Source organism: Citrus sinensis, chromosome 4 (assembly GCF_022201045.2).
Source record: "Citrus sinensis cultivar Valencia sweet orange chromosome 4, DVS_A1.0, whole genome shotgun sequence".
Taxonomy (NCBI): Eukaryota; Viridiplantae; Streptophyta; class Magnoliopsida; order Sapindales; family Rutaceae; genus Citrus; species Citrus sinensis.
Window position 1 is genome coordinate 28,210,876 of NC_068559.1, and position 13,695 is coordinate 28,224,570.

General features: G+C 35.6%; 3 protein-coding genes across 6 annotated transcripts; all 3 read right to left on the reverse strand.

Moving 5' to 3' along the window:
• Nucleotides 1-95: 95 nt before the first annotated feature.
• On the reverse strand, nucleotides 96-2,286 carry LOC102628554 (vesicle transport v-SNARE 12). The gene is made up of 5 exons (XM_006483045.4): nucleotides 2,003-2,286; nucleotides 1,847-1,905; nucleotides 1,583-1,759; nucleotides 758-928; nucleotides 96-502 (listed from the first exon to the last, which is right to left on the reverse strand). Exons 1-5 carry the CDS (start codon nucleotides 2,097-2,099, stop codon nucleotides 347-349), a joined length of 660 nt encoding a protein of 219 aa, XP_006483108.1. The 5' UTR covers nucleotides 2,100-2,286; the 3' UTR covers nucleotides 96-346.
• Nucleotides 2,287-3,239: 953 nt separating this feature from the next.
• On the reverse strand, nucleotides 3,240-9,429 carry LOC102627469 (ARF guanine-nucleotide exchange factor GNOM). 4 transcript variants are annotated; one of them, XM_006483043.4, is made up of 4 exons: nucleotides 9,263-9,412; nucleotides 9,064-9,139; nucleotides 7,925-8,726; nucleotides 3,240-7,364 (listed from the first exon to the last, which is right to left on the reverse strand). In XM_006483043.4, the coding sequence occupies exons 3-4, from the start codon at nucleotides 8,663-8,665 to the stop codon at nucleotides 3,696-3,698; spliced, it is 4,410 nt and encodes a 1,469-aa protein (XP_006483106.1). In that variant the 5' UTR covers nucleotides 8,666-8,726; nucleotides 9,064-9,139; nucleotides 9,263-9,412; the 3' UTR covers nucleotides 3,240-3,695. The 4 variants fall into 4 exon arrangements, with proteins under 4 accessions (XP_006483106.1, XP_006483107.1, XP_006483105.1 ...); XM_006483044.4 differs by having other exon boundaries at nucleotides 9,064-9,164; nucleotides 9,263-9,376; XM_006483042.4 differs by lacking the exon at nucleotides 9,064-9,139 and having other exon boundaries at nucleotides 9,263-9,429.
• Nucleotides 9,430-12,455: 3,026 nt separating this feature from the next.
• LOC102627178 (hypothetical protein) lies at nucleotides 12,456-13,595 on the reverse strand. Its single transcript, XM_006483039.4, has 2 exons — nucleotides 13,012-13,595; nucleotides 12,456-12,863 (listed from the first exon to the last, which is right to left on the reverse strand). Exons 1-2 carry the CDS (start codon nucleotides 13,525-13,527, stop codon nucleotides 12,777-12,779), a joined length of 603 nt encoding a protein of 200 aa, XP_006483102.1. The 5' UTR covers nucleotides 13,528-13,595; the 3' UTR covers nucleotides 12,456-12,776.
• Between the last annotated feature and the right edge of the window lie 100 nt (nucleotides 13,596-13,695).

A 13,695-nucleotide genomic window follows, 5' to 3' on the forward strand; every position in this document is an offset into this window, starting at 1 on the left:
TGGGATGGAGGCACGTCTGCACACACCCTATTTTGCAGTCGTATGTGAATAAAAACTCCATTCCAAATAATCAAGAAAAGGATAAAGAACAGGAATGACAAACTGATCAGGTGATTCAACTTGTATCATTTAGTTTCAAGGGCTCACAAATAAAAATTTCAAGCAAAGAAATTGAGCAATGATAATCGATAAAGGCAATACATCAGAAATGACATAAGATACAACCAATTATTGATCAAGTAGATAACATGAAGAAAATTGGGAATATATATCCATTAAATCCCCGGTAACTTTGTACAACATGCAACAGAACTTTCCTTGAACTTGAGCATTTGAAATGGTCAGACTAGTGATGTGAAAGCTTATAAAAGAGGATAAAGATTATGGCAATGACAAGAGCTACAATTATTGAGCCAACGATCCATTTGTTCCTGGTCATTCTCCGTGACATGGAAGATAAAACCTTTTTACTCTTGCTTATGGCATCATCCACCCCATGAAGCTACACAAGAAGAAACTGTTAACTGATAATAAAATCGTCTCTCAATCAAACCCACAACTTTTACAGCATTTATCACATGCAGAGTGCTCGGTTCCTCTGTAAGAAGGGTTGCAAATAAATGTATCCAATTTCTATCAATGAAACCAATTGAGGCTCATACATTGCCTCCCAATTGTCATCATGAAACTAGGAGTAACTCAAACTCCTCTAAGAATGCATATGAACCAAAAAGAAAAGTCAAGCAAGCAAGAATACCTTGTTACGAGAATTTAACAGAGTTTCACGCTGTTGATTCAGATCTTCCACAATTGAGATACCAAGCTCCTCTGTCTCTAGCATGACTCTTCTACTCTCCCTAATTCTTTCACCTGACTGATTTATTCTCTCAACTGACATGGCCAATCTTTCTCTCTGCTCCCCAGAAACCTGTAACATCAGTTATCAGTCATAGAAATTGTCTACAGAATATATACAAACATCTCCACTTCATCTGGCAAGCAAATTGTTCAAACTGCAAGGCATCAAACTAACTAATCAATCTCTATTCCGGTAAAATTCAAAAAACAAAAAAATAACCTTCAACAAGCTGTCATGAACAGACTATTCGCACTCACAATTCACACTTATCATTAGTTCCGTCAAAGTTCCCAAAAGTAATTGACCGACAAACATTTTTCTGCCCATTCTCATCTATCAGCAAAACTGGCACCAAGCAACATTAGTGGTGCATTTGAAACTCTTTGGAATTGGTAAATGTTCTTATATGCTTAAAATGGGTTTTATATCCGCTTTCTAGTGTTTGGATTAAATACACAAAGGGAAGCAGTTGATAGATGCCTTTAATAAAGCAACTTTCAGATGGGAGAGGAAAAAAAAACAAAAGCACATTCTCTCAAAAACCCTTTCAACAAACATGTTCTCAAAGACACTTTCAATGCATATAGCAGCAGACAACCATTCGCCAATTGATTAAAGTTAAAATCAAGTTGAGCAATCTCTTCTCCAAGATAAAACAAGTAATCTAAAGCTGAACATGGTAACCATGAATCACGCAAAGTCAAAACAAAAATGACTATGTACCACATTTGGATCGGCTTTTCCAGACTCCAGCAACTCTTCGTGAGCGTCGGATGACGAAATTCTTTTAAACTCTCTCTTCAACTTATTCAAATCTGACTTGTATTCTCTTAATTTAGCAAGCAGCATAGCCTTTACATTCGGCTGCAAACTTCTTGCCTCCAAATCCATTTTACGAATCTGATCCCCAAAAAGGAAAAAAAAAATCCTAAATACAAAACAGAGAAACTTCTAAACATAAAAATCAAGATTCTTTTAACGCAGTACCAAAGCGTCAGCGTCATCCAGTCCAGATTGTATCTCGGAATACTTTTCTTTCTTCTGATCTGTAATATCGAATCAACATCAGTAGAAGTTATACAACTCAGAAGATCAGTTAAATACCATATATAATTAAAAGATCTATAATGGTTGTGATAATACCTCCATCTGGTAGAAGAGAAGCTGAGCTGCATTTTCTGGAGAGATTTGTTGAGAGCTCGCAGTACTGACGCTCGTATCCTTCGAAGACCTCACTCATTTTCGATTGATTTTCGAGCTGAGTAGAAAATTGGATAAATCTGAAACCCTAGATCTTCAAATCAATCAAATTATGAAAGTGAGACTGTTTTCACTTTTCATAAGCCAACAAAGAATCGTCAATTTGACTGTAAGTAAATAAAATGGACAACAAGATTGCTAGATTCTCGATGAAACTGTGAAATGACACCGTAGGTTTCAAGTTTTAAACTCCTGTATTATTTTACTCCACTAAAAAGAAACGGTGCGTTTCATATTTCGAACCGATCCGCGGTTCCGCCTTCTGTACTCTTTCCGTTACGTATCAAAGTTTGAGTTCACGCTTGAGTCCGGTAGCAAGTATTACTGATTTATTAATAACAAATTTTATTACTTATAAAATTATTTAATCACTGTCTATATATGTAAACATCACATGAATCGAGTCTCAAATTAGAATGCCCAACGTTGCTTTTCAAAATTAAAAGTCATAAAAAATAAATTCATACTTTCGAGCCTAGTTTGGAATCTAAAAATTGTGTGTGCGCGTGCGTTTTTTATCTTTTTTTTCTTAGGGTTAATTTTGTTCTGCCCTCAAATGTTTTAATATTTTTCGCCATACACCTATATGTTTCGAAAATACTCACTACACATCTAATTTCATTATTTTGACCGTTATGTTTAACGGAGCTATTTGAAATTTAAGTAAATGTTCGAAATACCCCTTATCTTGAATTAGAGAAAAATAAAATGAGATAAAATATTAATTTAATAATTAATATTTACATTAAAAAAGTTTATTTAAAGATAATTAATAATAATTCTATCAATTAAATTATCAAATAAATTTAATTTATCATCATCAAATAATATTTAGGATATGAATTTCTAAATTTGCCCTTTGACCGTTAGAATAAACGGTCAAAATAACGGAATTGAGTGTGGAGTGAATATTTTCGAAACATATGGATGAGTGGCGAAAAATGTAGAAACATTTGGGGGCAGGACAAAATTAACCCTTTTTCTTATCCAAATGAGAGAAATTAGATTTCACGTTGTCACTGTTAACTGCGCTCGATGCTCAATTGTCCACGGATTTACTTACGGTTCATGAAATTTTGAATATCACCAACCATTCATTCAAGCAGAAGCCGCAAGCCTATAAGTTGAAAACTTCACTCTCATGTTTAGTAAATGTGCTAACACAAAGCACAAATAGTTTCCTAATCTGTACATCAATAAGCAAGCCGAAAACTAAATTCCTTCTAGGGAAAATAAGCGAAGTTCTTCCTTTTTGAATTCTCATAATACATAAACAATTAGTTCAAATCTTTCCACTCATCAAATGCTCTACAAGAAGATACCTAAAGAACTAATCATTTCTGCACAGATAACTAATTCTTTAATATTGGATGATACACCTTGGCCCAGATTCCACCATGTCAATCAAGAGAACGAACATCAACCAGAAGATACAAGTGAGATTCTGTTCATACCCTTCTTCCATGCTAACTTGCTTCTAGAAGCTGCAAAATGTGACATGAAGTGGTAAACCTTTGCCAGAATTCCGTGTCTATGCACACAGTAACAGAAAGCCAAATACAATGGTATGTTGATTTCATGTCTCAGCACTTTCAGAAGCCGCTGATTCATTTGAAGGAATGGAACCCATTTCATCAGAAACCAAACCTCCACCATTATCACTCTGCTTAAGCTGTGGCTGATCACTATCTTGATCAGGGAACACCTCAGATTGCAAAGATGGAACAATGTTATTCACATGAAGCCATGTAAGTTCCCACAAGCTATCTCCTCCTAAAGCACTTCTTTGCACAAGCACTCCTCTTGTCTTCATTATAAGTAGAGTATTCTTGAGAAGCTCTGGCACTATTTCCTGAAGCTTTTCACTTTTCTTCCCTCTGACTTTCACCTTCATATATTTTTCCATTCGGCTAAGGACTCCCAGCCATAATTTGCAGAATGTTGTTAACTGCGAGAGTTCATGAAGTAACTGTAAAAACACCTTTGAGAGGAGCTTCATGGCCAATATAAGCGTGCCTTCCATATTCCGGTAGTCCTTTTGGGAGTGACCTTGAGCTATTTCAAGCAAGTCATCAAGCATGGTGAAGATTACCATATCAAAACACTGTAACCACAAACCATGTGGAAGATGAATTCCATCCACCCCTGTCAAGCATTTCTGCAAAGATAGAAGAGCATGGTTTCTGACATCTTCTCTCTGGTCTAAACAAACTTTCCTCAATGCTTGCACAAGCCTGAGCCACATTTCCCCTATATCCTGAGACAATTTGGCAACTTCATCCTCTCCCATTGATTCCTTCGCCTCACGACCCCATCTTGCTAAACAATCAACGGAACCAGACATAAGTTCTAGTGCACGGACAGACCGCTCTGCCTGTCCAACACGAGACTCCGCAAACTGCCTTGCGGAATCTATGCAGAGAACATAATTGGCAGGTAACAAGTGGGTTCCATCAGACATAATGAACAATAGCGCTTCGAATCCCACTTCAGAAGCTTCTGGATGTCGAGCTGTGATGGAAAGTAGGGATGTAATAGTGCGCCAACCCATCTGGGATCTGATATGAGTAGCATTGGCTTTCACAAGGCGGCTGACTTCCTGGGTAATCTGTTCACAGTATGCGTCAGCAACCCTAGCATCAAGCTTCAGTACAAGTTGCAGTGACCTCAAAAGTTCATCTGCCAGATTCTCTTTATATGGAAGCAGTCGCTGGCAAATTCGGAGGAGTCCAAAAACAGCCTTTTCTACCAAGGCACAAGGCATTACAGTTGACTGAACAATATTAGCAATGTGCTCATAAACTCCCTGCCAAAGAAGCACAATCCTATCCCGGTTGTTCAGGGTAATTGCAATGAGCAATTCTAGGCAGAAAACTGCAGTGTCTTCATCTTCCGGAGAACTGTTCCCTTTCTGGGGTCGCCCAGCAGCCCAGATAAGCGCTCGTGCAAGTTGTAATAAGGATTCAGCTTGCAAAAACTTACTCTCTGTAAAGATGCTGTCAATATGGCATTTTTGAATTGTCTGAAGGGTCCGTTGATGAGCAGCAAGTTGTTGTTCAGTTGGCTGTGATCTTGGCTCCTCGGTGTCAAGAGATAAAAGCTGACTAAATCGGCCCATCAACCCAGAAGATCTCCTTGGAGTTCCAATAGATGGCATGTGTGCTGATGATAAAGAGTTTGTAATAGGCTTCCCTTGGCTAGGGTCAGCAGAAAGCTCTGATTCATCAGCTGCATCACTGGCCACTCTAGCTGGAAGAAGACCAAGCTTGTGTAACCTTAAGATGCAATCCAGAATATTTCTCCAACCTGTGCGAATAAAATCCCCATATCTATTTGCAATGGTAAAAACAGAGACAGTTGCCATCCTGGCTTTTGTGTCATCACCAAAGGCTAGCACAGGTTCCTCAACAGCTGCTGGATTCAAAAGGGTTGTAAACTTACACAAAGACACTACGAGATCATCAAGCACATCTTCCAGATGATGGCAAGCTGAAATTTTCGCAACAGCTAAGAATCCATCAATACATGTCTGGTAAACTTCTTCATGTTCTGCATGCTCAAATACAACAGAAATAGCAGCAATTGTTGGGCCCGACATTATGGCAAACATATCATGGTCAAGGTAAGCTTTGCTATCAGCTACAATAAACGGAGCTGTTTTCTTAGACTTGTGCATTAGATCAATCCAACGGCTTGGGGTCATCTCTGGGAAACCAACACCTTGTTCTGGAGTTGTGCGAATCTCATTCTTGCAAATTGAATGGTACAGCTCTGACAGGAATTCTCGAGGTAGATCATTGCCTCCATTGATGTGCCTATTATTACGGATAAAATCTTCTTCCGTCATCTTTTTCTTCACCTGTACATTATGCTGATCTGTGTTAAGCATTATAAGCGAATAGGATAACAAAAGTGCAGCATCCTTGTTAGCTAGAATCTGAGGTGACTGCTCGTAGTATCTCTCAGAAAATGCCTCAAGCACTCTTTGTATCTTTTGTGATTCTCCAGGCAACCGAAAAGTTTCCAAGAATAACCGCAGGGCAGTGTCCAAATTCATGTCTTGAAAATCAAAAGTACCAGCAAATTCATGAAGAACCTGAACACAAAATTCATCATGATTTCCAAGAAAATCCCCAACAAGATTCTTATCTAACCCCGCAGTGTACCTGAAAAAGCAAGCCACACTTTGGGGATCAAGTTTGTCGGGCAAAAGATGAGTTCCTTGGAGAAATTCTAACCCTTTCTTGGGGTCACGGTTAAAATGATCAGCTCCAATCATCAATCTTCTCTTGATATACTTCCTCCGGCGAACAAATGGGACCCAATGGTTTGGATCACTGTAGTTGTCACACTTCACCATCCAGAATGGGGTATATTCTTCAAGAGTGACTGGGCTCTGCTCTGAACTAACAGATGCATTGCCTATTCTCTCAGCCATTCCCTGGATAACAGCGATCAGACCATCCAAAGCCAGAATATGCATTGCAGACAAAGGGCAGTTCACTGGAAATGCACTCTTTGACAACAAATTAGCTAGGTCTTCAAACACATTACTGCAGGTTATGTCACAATCTAAGTTAGCGTACATCTCCACCATAAAAGTTTTCTGCCTGCAGAAGTCAACAAGAGCCTCCATGGCAACCTCCTGCTGCTGATATGAAGCCCCATGTCTGCTTTGTGCAAGCCGCAAGATCACACAGGAAAAGAAAGCCTCAAGCTGTAGTTTCAGTTCAGTACGCAGATGGTGATACAGATTGAGAACAATGCTACATACCATTGAAAGAATAAGTGGGCTCATTGACAAACCAAATTGCATAAGGTTACGAAACAGTTCATCCTGAATCAAACTCAATAACCTTGGGTGACGCCGGATAGCAGGCCCACCCAATTCTATTGCTGAGTTAATCAAGCGCAAGGCAAAAAGAGGAACATCTTCATCCAATGCTATGGTATTAGACCTTGGGCCCATTGTCATATGCTCAGAAATATTTAATAAAGAACACAGGAAGTGAAATATCTCCACCATGCAAGGGACTCCATATGGCTCTGTCATGAGATGCAGGTCATAAGAAACAGAATCCTTTCCAGTACTAGACCCATTCATATTTTCTTCCATCATAGTTGCTACAACACCTGAAGGTGAGACAAGATTTGCAAAGGATTGTTGACCCTCATATTCTGAACCACCATTGCCATTCTCCAATTGTTTACCCCCAAAAGCATAATCAGTGTCCAGCCCACCAATCTGCATTGCATAATTCATCGACCATAAACCATGTCAGTGTTCAACCATAGAACAACAGATACGTTTCTCTATTCCGACAACAAAAAACTAGCTAGAGCTTGAGTTACAGTTACAGCCAACAACAACTGAACAAAAATGCAATCTCTAATAATAAAACGCACTAACTCAAAGCAAACCCAGTCAATCACCTGCAATCAATGGTGTCTGGCAGTCACCACTTATAAATTTTGGATTGAAAAGCACAACATAATTCCACCATGATGCACTGAGTTGCCTAATCGAACCCACGGAAACAAGAAAAAACAGTAGAAAATCTTACATCTTCTGTATCTTACATTTTCTGCTGTTTGATTACCAAGAAGTATAAGGTACATATGAAGAGAATCAAATTACTGGCCAAATCCATTATCAAACCAATTAAAAACAATTCAACTCTATCATTTTTTTATTTCACCCCATATTTTTTCCCCCACTTTCTAGCAACCATTGGACCCCCCCCCCCCCCCCCAACCCAAAATAAAATAAAAGACATATGAGGAAGGTGGAACATGTGTTTATACCTCCTGCTTGACAGCAGTAACTCCATTAACCAATGCATGTTCTGAGTTATCAACATCTGGAAGGTGTGAAAAAATACACCTGACAAGTTCATGCATAGTGTGGCGAGCAATCCTTTGTGACAACTCACCCTTATTTCCAGCTTGATGAACTATACGGAAACAAGTGTTTACTATGGTGCAAACATGCTGATTACTCAACACGATGGATGCTTTGCTTTTCATACAAGCCAAAAGAACCTGAAGTATCTTCATCAGAACCACTTCCTCTGATGCAGGATCAGTCACTTCAAATCTGCAGCTAGTCACAGCATCTACTACCAAGTGCATAGCCTCTTCAACATTAATGCTGTTTTGATCAATCACGTCAAGAGATAAAATCTTGTACACGGAAGACAAAGCAATACTAGTGATTGGTGCACCAGTTTCATCCGATCGAATCACATCTAGAAACGGCTGGAGATATGCAGCAGGGTTAATGGTATGCCATGGATGCTGCCATGAGAAGATTTGTTTCCGTAATGTCTTCAGAGACTGGATCAAAGAATGCTCCAGCTGATCATCACCTGACATATACTGACCCCCCCACCTTACACTTCTATTTCGTCTCATCACTGCCAACACGGCACCTACTTCTGAATTAATCATGCATGATAAAGTAGCTTTGTTTGAATAAGTTGCATCATACTCCTCGGGTTCTTCCTCAATAGCTTTGATTCCAGATTGTAACTTTAAACGCCCCATTTTGTAATCAATTCTGTCTTCAAACTAAACTTTACGTGTATCTATCAACTGCCTGCATACCCTAGAAGATTGGAAAAGAAAATATAAAATAAATAAAACCAGAGCACACTCGTCAACTCTTTGACAAATTGAACAAAGCACGCTCTTCTATACATTCAGTTAGAACATAGACTTTGCCCAGAAGCTTCATCTGGCCAAACTAATAAAAGCAAATCTTTCCCCCCCACCCCACCCCAGCACCTGTTTTTTTGTAGTTATGATCAATTATCTCCTGTGTATGAATATAGCAGAAATAAATAAATAAACAAATAGCGAAAGAAGCCAGAATGAAATTTATGCTTAATTCACAAATTAAAAATATAACAAGAAATAAATGACGTCGTTTCAGTGGAACTAACCAGCAGAAGAAATTTCAACTAATAACCGCACTAAAAGCTCGAGGCGATAACTGAATGCATAAAGTTCTTATAAATGCTGGAAAATGCGAAGGAGAAATTAACTGTACTACCCAGATGGAGGTAAATAAATTGAGTGAGAATTGTGCAAGGGGAGAGGTAGACTATGAACTAATACGCGAGATCGAGACACCTGGCTTACCTTGCCGGGTCCGACGACTGAGATCCGTCGAGGAACGACTCTACGAGAAAGGGAAAAATGAAAAATGTGATCGAGGAAAGCGAAGTGAGGCTGTTGAGACAGCAGAGAAAATGAAAGTATTATGCATTATTACGAAAATGCCCCTGTAGAAATTAATTTTTTCAAAACAATTTCTCTACGAAGGATTTAAAATAAAAATAATGATACAGTCACAAACTCTCGTACAAATTTATTTTGTACAAATTAATATGATATGATAAGATTGGTTGAATTAAATATCACTTGGTCCACATGATTTATTTTTATTAATTTATATTTTCATTCAACCAATGAATTAATGTCACGTCAGTTTGTACAAAATAAGTTTGTATAAGAGTTTATGGTTGTATCATTACTCTTAAAATAATGTAATCGGAGTGGGTTGTCATTTCCCAAATACGGATTTTGTCGATTAAGGGTTGGATTTGGAATTGAGAATTGAGGTTGGGTTGCAGAAATTTAAAAGTTATAATATTAAAGTACTTAATAAATATTAGTTGCTGTAATTTAAAAGTTATGTTGATATAATTTTTTATGTATATAATAAAAATTTATTATATCTTTAATATTTTTGTTAAAATTATTATTTAAAAATTATATCTACTATATACTCTTAACTTTTATTTTATAATTATAGTCTTTTTAACTTCAAAAAGGCAAAAATTCCTACTTTCGAGTTACAATTTGTTGTAGAATAAAATATATAACTATGAAATAAAAATTTGGGAAAATGATTGATAGCCCCCTAACGTTTGAGATAAAAGACATAAAAATCCATAATGTTTAAAAAAAAAACATATAACTCCCAAATCTTGTTAATTTTCAGTCTATTTTAACTCAAAAAATGGTAATATTGTCTATTTATTTAAAAAAAATACACTTTTATTTACAAGAAATTATGTGTAAAATTTCCAAAATCGTCTTCCTCCCTAAAATCACAACTATCACAACTGAAAATTAACAGATTTTGTCGGTTATATATCTTTTTTAAAACATTAAAGGGTTTTATATCTTTTTTCTCAAACGTTGAGGGACTAACAATCTTTTTTCCTAAAAATTAAGGTAGTGACTTAAATGTTGAAGGGTTCATGGCGGAAAAACTTCTGACAATTCTTAGCATCCTCTGTGATTTCATATGTTCATGGTTATTTACTAATGGTTGCAAAGCATTCTTGACGATTGGCAACCCGTTTCATCATCAAATAAATTTAATGTTAATGCAGGGATCTGGTATCGAGTTACTAACCAACTTAACTGGATTTCTACATCAACATTACATGCTCTTAACTTTTATTTCATAATTATAACATTTTTTCAACAGTAGTTGTAACTCGAAAACAAGCATTTTTACCTATTTGGAGTTAAAAGATTTATTCCAAAACAATGTGTTTCGGTAAAGGTAAAAATTAAAAAAAAAAAAGAAATTATCATTGCACCACCTTTATTTTCCCTTATGTTCATCCAACCACTATAAAATTTTGACATGTATTTTGCACCACCTTTCTTTTTACATTTGTATCAACTAGCTACTTTTGCATTAACACTATTAAATAATTTTAATAAAATAACAATTTTACCCCTACATAAATTGAAAGACTATTTTATCTTATAAAAACTTTTAAAAATAAAAATTATAATCATAAAAATATCACTAAATTTAATAAAAAATAAATCACAAATAGAGGTGCTCAACAGATTTTTACTAAATTTAGATTTTACAAAATTTTAATAATTATTTTTATTAAAAATTATAATTTTAAAATTTTTTAATAAAAATAAATGAATTTATTTATTAAAAAATTATAATTTTGTAAAACTTTATTAAAATAACTGAATTTATTTCGTAAAAGAATAAATCCTAAAATTTTAATAATTTAGGGGATTTTTATTAAATCCAAAAATTTTGTAATTATTTTTATAATTATAATTTTATATTAAAATAATTTTTATTAAAAATAAAAATTCTAATTTTGGGATTTATTTTTATTAAATTTATGGATATTTTTATCAGTATATATATAATTTTTTAAATTTTTTATAAAATAAAATGGTCTTTTAATTTATTTGGGGGTAAAATTATCATTTCATTAAAATTATTTAATAGTGTTAATGTAAAAGTTGCTAGTTGATACAAATGTGAAAAGAAAAGTGGTGCAAATTACATATTAAAATTTTGTAGTGGTTGGATGAATATAAGGCAAAATAAAAGTAGTGTAATGATAATTTTTCAAAAAAAAAAAAAAAGAAACAAGTTATAACCATTAATTACAAGATATGTCATATGTAGATATATCCTTAAAAGTTGAGCAAAATCTCAACTCGACGCTTAATCTTAATCCTCTGTACATTCAACCCATTACTAGGAGTTTCATTAAAATAACATGTGGAGAATGATGTCTTTTACTTTTTTTCCCTCAATTAAAATTTACAAGTGGTCATTGTTTGTAATTTAATCCCTAATGCATTATTAGTCCAATCGGATATTCCACGAAATTACACTTCCGTTAGATCGATTTTACTTGTTAATGCCGGTATCAGATCCATTTGTGCTTGATCACTCGTCGAATTGAGCAAAATTTTAAAGCCAAAACTAAACAGTAAATTAAACTGCCTTGAGTTTGAATCTGCTTGTAATATATGAAATTTTCGATTCTAATTGATACATAAGATTCATAGTTATTAGTTTAAATCTAAAGATTAGCTCATTCTCTACCTATTTATTCTGCAATTTTGCTTAAAAATGTGCGAATTGTTCATATTTTTTTCTTTAGATTCTGTCATAAAACCATAGATACAATGCAAGACCATCATATAAATAGATAAATTATAGCTGTCTAACCTCAATTCCAACCTAATTCTTAAACAATAGAGCCTGGAACACTCTGCCAGATTATAGCGTCAGTGCACCATGACTTGCTATCATTAAACGGCAACGTCACGATGAAGCCACGGCTTTGGAAGGTGATTGCTCCATTTCTAATTGTTGTTGGTATTGATAATTGCACCGTCAGATAGATCGCAAGAAAAAGATTCTAAAGCTACTGTAGTGCAATATTTGGGTAGTTTTTTTTTTTTTTCCAGCAACTTTGGCCGACGACGGTACTTGTTGATTTCATTTTTATTTTATTTTTTTTGCTGTAATGAAATTTAAATATTTATTTTAAAAATTTGAAAAGTATAATTAATTTTTTTATAAATTACAGGAATATTAAAGTGTTTAAGAAATACTTACGGGCTATAAGTTTACAGCCACAACTATCTCACTACAGTACCAAACGTGCCTTAGCAAAAAGAATAAAAGAAGACTTGCTTCGTTGACAAGTAGTATAAATGTAAAGTGAAAGAGTAAATAACTAGAGCAGCCACCAGTTCACTATATAGAAACAGAAATGTATTCCGTTTCGCCTCCTATCGCCCTCTGCACTAAAAATAGAAATTGCTAACATTGTCAGCACCTGCTTTATCATCAAATTAATCAACCAATTCGAAGCACCGGGACCTTGCGGCGTGCCGATAATAATTCATTCATCTGGGAAATTTGAAGCAAGAGCTGACTAATTTTCTGCAAAACCATTTTAAATGGTAAGAGTCGCGCCAGTTTAAACTCTGTTAATTCGTTCTAGCCATATAAAAACAATTGAGCATAAAGGCAACTCAATGATCGATGATTTTCACTCTTTATATATATATATATATATAAAGAAACGAACCTCGTCTTTCTCTTTGACCAAGACAATTAAACGGTTGTTCTCTTCCTGAAATTTTCTACGCCACGTCCTCCGCACTTTTGCATACACAAAAGCTAGCAACACAGCCGCCACAACTCCAGTCACCGATGCAAAGGAACAAAACCCACCGATATATGCCGCATGGTAACGAAACTTAGCAGCAATTCTTGCAATCCCAAACCTCAGATTCTCAAAACGTGGCCTCCAAGCTGAGCTTGAACTATTATCCGTAGCTAATCCATTAGACAATAAAGAAAGCGAAGAAGCCGATGATGGCGAATTTGGCACTTCATGCTGATCTTGAGTAATTGTTTGTAAGCCTTCATGCTGGCTAGGAGGAAAGAATGAAACACTATCTTGAAGATAATTGTCTCTAATTGCTGCCATATCCCATTCTCTTGATGGGGTTCTTGTGGACCGTATACGCAGAGAAGGTGACTGGACTTGCTCCCATTCGTCCAAGTTCAAGCCTTCATCTGGAATTTGATAATTATCCATTTTGAGTCAGTGCACTGACAATAGCTCTAAATTAAAAAATTAAGTGTATTTATGTTACTGTGTATGAGCCATTTGCTGCTTGGCAATTAGAATGATAGTGATTTTTTAAAATATCTAGTGAAAGGATATTTTCGGTAGAATTTTATGAAAAATATCTTAACTGGAACT